At 46.3% G+C, this 8,909-nt stretch overlaps 1 protein-coding gene across 1 annotated transcript in view; it reads right to left on the bottom strand.

Moving 5' to 3' along the window:
* eda (ectodysplasin A) overlaps positions 1 to 8,909 on the bottom strand; it is a gene marked incomplete at its 3' end in the record, with an annotated part of 35,308 nt that overhangs the window by 9,568 nt on the left and 16,831 nt on the right. Inside the window, exon 2 of the mRNA XM_080847193.1 lies at positions 704 to 806. Within this exon, the coding sequence (XP_080703319.1) occupies positions 704 to 806 (103 nt within the window). The remainder of the gene's footprint in view (positions 1 to 703; positions 807 to 8,909) is intronic.

The raw sequence follows: 8,909 nt of genomic DNA, 5'->3' as shown, positions 1-8,909 counted from the left end.
ATGCCACTTGGGTAACTCGAGAGCGACGGAGAGGGGCGCGCAGTGTGTGTGTGACTTCTAAACGTATAATATATACGTACACCGACTTGTTCAGCTCGACACTCAGAAAAATGACAGAGAAAACTAAACAACGGACGGCTGCAGTTCTCGCATACCCACATCTCAGCCTTTCAAAGGTACACCACAACAAATGAGCCGACATTCTCCACCACCAAGGACAGATACCACTGGATTCCGCTTTGTGCATTTAGCACCCGCAAACAATCACAAGAGGTATGGGATGGAGAACTAGACATTCTCCATCTGCCTCTCTCCCTTCTGAAGTCAATGTGCGTTAAACACATATGACACATGCACGTAAACCATCTTCATGTTGTCAGACTTTGCACAAACTAAGCACACAACTCATCAGCTCCATCCTCGACACACGACACGTGCACACACACACCTACCCACACACACACACACACACACACACACACACAAACACACACACACAGACACACACAGTGTGTGACCCAATACAGGCAAAACAAGCAGACACAAAGCAGATCAAGCAAACCCGACCATACACACCCCCAAGAGTTCCACTGAGATGCTGTTTACAGTCAGCCTATGTGGGAGGCCAGAGCGCTAGATTAAACATTTCATTTCGACTGATGATGTGGGAAAAGGGGTTGGAGCCTCCCAGGCTGCCGTATACCTTGTTCGGGCCGTTTGCCATTCTGACTTCTCTTGATGCGATGGACGACGCTCTGGGCAGTGAGCCGGGGGTCCCTCAGGCTGGCCCTCCGGGGGACGCCACTCTGGAGAGACACGGGGCAGAAGAAGGAACCGGACAGTCAGACTTCCAACTCCAACACATATTTACTCATTAACACTCAAGATAGACAATGACACCACGGGACACAAATCACATTGGGCAGGACACACAGACAAATGAATAATCACATATTAAGTTTGCTTGGACAAACAGACAGTGTACTGCCAATGTTGGCGAAGCCACTCATAGCACTACATCAGAGATGACTTGCATCATTGAGATATTAATGGGATAACTTCACTTCACATTTGTGAGAGAGTAATCTATCCTATTTCACATGTCCTCCCCCAAGCCAATCTAAATAGAAAGTGACAAGCAAATAGGCCTTGCAGTGCTTTATTGGCGTCTGTTACTACACTCTTTTTTTGGAGAGGGCTATGAAGTCCCCTGGTCACATGTTACACAATAAGGACAGGAAGTCATCCTAGTTGTACGTCCCTTCACAAAGGTGAAGACAGCTAGACAATGATCTCATTACACGATTTAAAGAGTCACGTAACGCATCACATATGCAGAGGAAACACATGTTTGTTACTAATCACGTATTACATGTCTCTCCAGTTAGCGTTTGAGGGGTCAGAAAGCATTGATCTGGAACACATCTGCACACACTTCCAGTCCAGTCAGTGCATCAAATACGGATTGGGTCTGGTGAAATGCACGGTGAGGTCTGGTAAATTATAATTTATTTTCCTAAAATTCACATATTGGACAAGTACAAAAATAAAAAGTAATTCAATGGAATTGTGCAATAGAAGGCAATGCCAAGCTTCACCGAAAAAAAGGAAGGCCTGTATGTTCAAATTGTGTGTGAACAAGACCTCTCAGTATGATACATAGGAAATAAGGTGTGGGGGTATGTGTGTGTGTGTGTGTGTGTGTGTGTGTGTGTGTGTGTGTGTGTGTGTGTGTGAGAGAGACAGAATCTGTGAGTTCCAAGGAACCCCACTGATTTACAGCACTTAGGCATTCCTATGGGATGATCTACTTTCACTACACATGACTTTCCCTGTCTCTTCCTCCCACACACACACACACACACACACTGATTAATCTCGAAAAAGACATTTTTGAAGATAAACACAGAATGACCGTGTGAACGAGTAATTCCCAAGGCCATTTCAAAGCAAAAACACAGGTGGCCAGAAGAAATGAAAAGTCCCTCGGACTCTCCACCTCCCTCGCTCCCTGACCTAATAGCTTCCCTCCCGTTCTTATCCCCCCCCCCACCCCCCCCCCCCCCCTCCATTATCATCTCTTCATTATCATCTCTCACACACAAACACACACACACACACACACACTCTCCACCTCCCTCGCTCCCTGACCTAATAGCTTCCCTCCCGTTCTAATCCAACCCCCCCCCCCCCTCCATTATCATCGCTCGGTGCTGGCTGAGGGACGCGCTGCCCTGCCAATAACAGTCCTGAACTCCCAGTTCCACTTCAGCTCTTTATTGTCGTGCCTGCTTCTAATGTCAGCCAGGTGCTGGGAAGCTCTGAGCCAGGCTTTCTTTCTTTCTCTCTCTCTCTCTCTCAAATACACACACACACAAACACACACACACACACACACACACACACACACACACACACACACACACACACACACTCACACACACACACACACACATACACACATACACACACACTCACACATACACACAACCACACACACACACACACACACAAACACACACTAACACACACACACATACACACACACACACACACACACACACACACACACACACAAACACACACAAAGAGAAAACGTACACATGCTGGTCAACTTCCCAACTGAACCAGCAGGCTTCTACACATCCCACCTTTAAGATGAGTAAGCACGTCTGCAACATTAGCTTGGGATCACACAGTCCAGTGAGACAGGGAGGGTGGTAGAGCATGAGTGTGTGTGAGAGTGAGCGTGCATTAAAGCTCACAGCAAATCAAAAGAGGACTGCTAACAGGAGCAAACTGTCCACTGTCTCATTAACCAACTCCTTCTGTCGGGGGGTACTTGATGATTGTGAACTTTGACCTCAGCCGCACCACACTTGAACACTGAGACAGCCCCTCATAAACCATTCTCTTCTCAACCTCCTCTGATGACCTCAGCATTCTCCGGCAGCCTCCGCCTGCGGAACGGTACGGTAAACCGCCTGCCCTCGGCCCTGCTGCCAGAAAATCCCCCCCCCCCCCCCCCCCCCCCCCCCCCCACAGCGGCAGCCGAGGCAAGGATGCCTCTGACTCAGTCCCCCACCCCCACCCCCACCAACCCCCCAGGAGGTGTACACTCACACACCCCTCCAGGACTGGAATGATGTTAATGACTTCAATGTTCGTGGAATGAAGCCACCTCTTCTTAAAACAAACCACAAATCACCAGAACTGATCCAATGTGGTAATGGCTTCGTTTAGGTGAGCCGTCAATAAAAGACATCTGTCCGGGGGTCGCACACTCCCCACCTTCAGCCACTGCACCTCAGAAACCAGATATTAGAAGAGACTTGGCTGGAACACAGTACATCGTGTTCAACAGGATTCATAAAAAAAGGGGAAAAAAGAGAGAGAGAGAGAGAGCAAAAGAATTCATCCCATATTTTAAGTCCTCAGCCTACATCGGCTCATCGAGGTGTAGGATGTCACACTTAGTGGATTAGGGATAAAATTAGGGCTGTTTGACAGGAGCTTGTGTTCGCAGCGCAGGTGTAGTTTTTCAGAGGGAAAAGCTAAACTAACAAATCTTCCCCTTAGATAAACTGTCTGAGGAGCGCCGTGATTTATGACAAGTGTCAAGGGATTGGCTTTCATATCCCTGTCGAGAGGGAACGCAGCTCTGGAGCGCTCGCCCCACCTATGTCTGTCGAGTTTGTAAATGGTGGAGAACGAAGCGGTCTTTTAAAGTCCCCACAGGGCAAACACGGAATGGTGTTGTACATCAACAAGTCGTTTCTTATTCAGCTCAGTAGGAGTGACCCAAACCCCCAAACCTCTTTCGAAAAACATTTACATATTAACAAACATTTAGAGGAATGCTGAAAATGGCCACAAAGCACAGATTAGGTTTCCGAGGTATCGGGTTTAGACAGGTAGACGAGGAACAACCTGATCCAGTGGTTTAGAGCGGATGGCGAGCCCTCACACTCCAGGTGAGAAAGAAGACCAGAGGTGAGAAAAGTGTCAGGGCGGCAGGAACAGTGTCAACTTCAATTGGAACCAAAAAAGCTTTTAGAAACTAATCGAGTTGATGCTACTTCATTCTGACAAAAAAAGGAAAAAGTATAATACTTTTTTTCGAAAGGATGTGTGTGCATGAAGAACGTACACAGCAGTCATGTCGTGAGTAACTGTACATGTCAAATGTTTGTTTTGGCAAAATGGCCATTTTGAGACTCTCGTCTAGAATCAGACAGGAGCCTAGAAGGACAAAGAAACCTGGTGGATGACTAAGAAGGAGGTGGCTGAGATGGGAGAAGGCTTGACTGGGATGCTAACCTTCCAAATGCTCACCTAATGCCACACTGTCCTGAAAAGGCAAAAAGAGACAAGCTGTCTAGACTCTGCAACATGACCCTAGCGTGGGACTTGCTGTGTGTGAATGCCCGGTTCCCTTCTACTAGGTTTACATTCAACCCTTTATCCCCATGGAGAGGCTATATACCTGCTGGAGGAGATGTGCTGGAAGTACACAAACACAGAGAGACACACAACCACTAACACACACACACACACACCTAAACAAACACACACACACACACACACACACACATACACACACACACACACTTACACGTAAACACACCCACACTTATACAAACACACACACACACACACACACACACACAAACACACCTACACAAACACATACAAAGACTCACTTACACACACACACAAACACACTTACACGTAAACACACACACACACACACACACACACACACACACACACACGCACACAAACTCTAGTGGAGGTGTAGGTTTAGATGTAGTCAACTGTAATTAAACAGAAGCCTACTGTGAGATGATATAATGGCTAATGTCCTACTAGTGCAGCTAAAAAAACACATAGATGTATGTAACTTTGGCTGCCCTTTCTTTGGGCTGGCATGTGGTGGTATAAGCAAGTGCAAGCCTGACTGTGCAAATTGTGTTTGTGCACGAGCTGAACGTACGTGCATTTGCCTGTCTGGTTTGGGTGAGTCATATGTTCCCATTTGTGGATCTGATTGGACATGACTCTCGAGATGGGCCCCCTAAAAACACAGCCCCAAACCCCAGACCCCAGCTCCTCACAGACCACCCAGGGAAACGCCAGGACATATTCCAATCCCAGGCCAGACGCCTTTCACATATAGAAATAGAGCTTCCCTTTTCCGCTCTTCCAGATTACTTTCCCTCCAAACCTCCTGTGCCCTCCAACGATGTCTTATAAGGCTTCATCCATTACTAGGACAAACAAATCAATAGACTTGTGCAAAGCAGAAAATGGGAAATATCACACTCAATTTACACAAACACACACACAAAAACACACACACACACACACACACACACACACACACACACACAAACACACACACACACACACAAACACACACACAAACACACACACACACACACAAACACACACACACACACAAACACACACACACACACACACACACACACACACACACACACACACACACACACACACATGCTCTCTCTCTCAGACACACACACTCACAAACACACACATGCTCTCTCTCTCAGACACACACACACACTCACAAACACACACCGCTCTCTCTCTCTCTCAGAGACACACACTCACAAAAGCACACGTATGCTTGCCCTTACCCATTCTTTTGAACGGCATCACCCCTCCTGGCATTGTTCAATATTGTAATGCCACTCAGGCAGCGACTTGTTGTGCATTTTTTGGCAGGGCCCTGGAGTGCTATCACTTTTGGGAATGCTTGTGGGAAAGCAGATCTGCTGCTCCAGGCTACCGTTTTATTGATTTATTTTCAATGGGATCCCGTGTGCATGCCACTCCAGCGCTGGGCCTGCCCTTGGCAGCTATCGGGTTCTTCTCATCTGGTGCCCGCTCGCCCCCTCGCCCGCTGCTGCTGTGGCTCATCTATTAAACATGGAAACTGAAGCCGGTGGAGGGGGAAGGGGAAGGGGGAGGGGGGGGGGGTTTAGGCGTGCCAACGCCTGGCAGAGATCGAGAAGGACCCCCGCCACCTCAAGGCTCTAAGCTTACTACCGCTGGATGCGCATCATAAACATACCAGTCCGGTGCAGGTGTGTAGCTAAAAAACACTGAAACTCGGCACTGCAGACTACAGGGGAGTCGGCCCGAAAGCGCTCTGCACGAAGGGATTTCATGCCGCACCTGATGTTGACATCTACACGCTGTATTCATTCATGGTGAAGTGAAGTATATGTTTGAAGAAAAATAGATTTTTATAATGACTGTTGAAAGTGCAGACGCTCAAAATGGAGTGATTGAGAAAGAGATGGAGAAAGACGGAAAGAAGATGGAGAGAGTGTGCAAGACAGAGAACAGGAGAGTGTGCGGTTAAAAGTCCACAGTAGTGTCTCGATCCAAGGTATTTATTTGAATATGTCTCTCGAACGTAAGCGCATCTGTTGGACATGTTTTCCCAAAGAGTACTAACTGCCGGCTGTAATCATGCCCGGTTCAGCACTAAAACACCCACACTGTTTCAGGAGATTTCAAACAAGGAGTGACTTGGAAAATAAACAGCTGAACTACTGTTTACAAATTGCACTGCTCTGTGTAGACTATATACTGTATATGTGAGGCTATGAAACCCTTCCTCCAGGGAAGTGGGAAAAAAGGACAGAAGACTTCCACAAAGGAGGTACACTGCACTCTTGGGGTAAAGGCTCATTTGAGTTGCCCTCACAGGAAAACCTCCCCAAAAAAAAGGTGTAGGGTTTTTGTTGCTTAAAAAAAAAAAATTCTAGACCTACCGCAAGGATTTGATTCTGAAGGAGCGTTACCCAAGGGTTCTGTTCATTCTACGCATTGTAAGACTTTGTTTCTGGTGTTTTTATGGATTATTTTACATTTTTCATGGTAAGGAAAATATAACACCTGTCATGATGGCTCTGTCACAAAATGCACAGATGTTGGGGAAAAACAGCATATTTTTCACAATGTCTTCAGAATTAAATAATTGTTGGAAGTCTAGCATTGCTTGAAACCCAGACACCAGGTCCAACTGGCAGCTTCAAGTCATCAGCCCAGAACCTCACAGACAGGCCTTTGCATCGGCAGGACCAGCCATAACATCTGACTGGTCTTCACCTCAAGCTGTTTGGGTTTCATTACATTGAGTCAGCAAGGCTCTGATGGAGCCGTCTGATGACAGAGCAGTCATGATGGAGCTGGAGGGTGTCCACATCACATAAATAAAGGGTTCATTCAGCAGAGCTGGCTCATAATCCGTCAACATTTTGACCATCTGAACTGTGCAAAATAATAATAATGACGCTTTTTTTTTGCTTGGTCGAGCCTTTATCGCCAGTGACACAATCGTCTGATCCCGTCCCAGAGTGGTTCTCGAGCTGGACGAAGCGATGGGTTCCTGGGCCCCGGGGGGGTTTGCTTAGCAAGGACAGAGGGAGAGACCATTCATAAGGCAGATGTCTTCTGAGGGGACATGAGACTCAAGTGACTCATCTGCCTTCAGCACCTCAGTGGGCAAATGATAAATCAACGATAGGCTCAATTTTGGAAAGTCAAGAGCAAGGACAGCACGACTATAAGAGAAACAGACGGTCGCTGGTACAGTTCAGCTGGTTAAAACACAGAGTCTGTTCCTCTACATATATACTTTCAGTGACAAGGCAAATGATGGCATAATTTACCCCTCATTTATGGCTTTCTGGGACAGAACCTAAACTTCACCTCCATTGATGGGATTCAAAAAGTACAATTACTATAGGCCTTTAAAAATTGCTCTGCCAAAAACAACAGGCCTTAAAAAAAAAAGTGTTTGCCAAAGGGTGTGTTGTGCCTCCTTGAGACTGGATCCCTGGTTCACACTTAGGCATGGGCAAAAAGTCTGTCTGAGGGTTCAAGCTGACAGGGATTTTCACAGTAAGTGAATCCAGAGACGAGTTTCCCTTCAGAGATGTTAAGACCACTGGCTGAAAAGAATGGGTTGCAAACAAACCCGAAAGAAGAACCACCCCAGAGCATTAGAACCATTGAAAGGTGGTATCTAGAACGAGCCAACTAAAGAGTCCTTGAAGATTCTAGTTACCATATATCGCCTTTAAAGTTTCTAGACAAGAAATGTTTACAGACGTAAGAGCTTTTAATTATGCTGCAAATAGGAGCGTGTCACTCAACTTCAAGTAGATTTACCGGAAAAACCATTACTAGCCTTGGCATTACTTTGGCATTACTGAAGGGCCTAAAAACGAACCTCTCAGATTCACGTACATGGCCCAGAGGAGCTTCTAAACCCGGAATATTACTCTAAGTGTTCTGAGAACATGTCAGACGGGGAGGAAACCACCACGCCATCTGTGCGCTTGTAAACCTATCTCAGGTCGGGGCCACGGAGATCCATTATAGATACGAAAAACTGAGGACAACAACTGGGGAATTAAAAGACAAAACTCCCGTGAAGGCTAGTGATGTCAGCGCCTCAGAGGAGCTCTCCAGTTACCGTGGAAATCTGATTATTTTTGCTGCTTGTTTTGGCTAAAGAGCCAAAAAAGGGTCAGAAATTAAATGTTCCCTGGCAAGTGGAATATTTTAATAATACCGAGAATGGGGACATACTCGCTCATCTTTGAAAAATCTAATTTTTGTATCATTTCCACACCAAGCCTGGACATTACACAAGCACTTATTCTGTAATTTCATCAATGCCTGAAGTTAGAAGTTCCCAGAACTCAGCTGCTCTGTGATAATTACTCACATATATCTGTCTATTTATACTGGGTTAAAACCTCTTCTGAGGTTTCAGGTCACATGAGCACTATGTATACAGTGGAACCCCCATATCTGTTGATTTCGTAACCACGGTTTCAGTTATCCGTCCTTATTTCCTACAC

The sequence above is a fragment of the Sprattus sprattus genome, assembly GCF_963457725.1.
Source record: "Sprattus sprattus genome assembly, chromosome: 1".
Lineage (NCBI taxonomy): Eukaryota > Metazoa > Chordata > Actinopteri > Clupeiformes > Clupeidae > Sprattus > Sprattus sprattus.
Note: the sequence above shows the minus strand (reverse complement) of the source record. Positions and strands in the feature narration are given on the sequence as shown.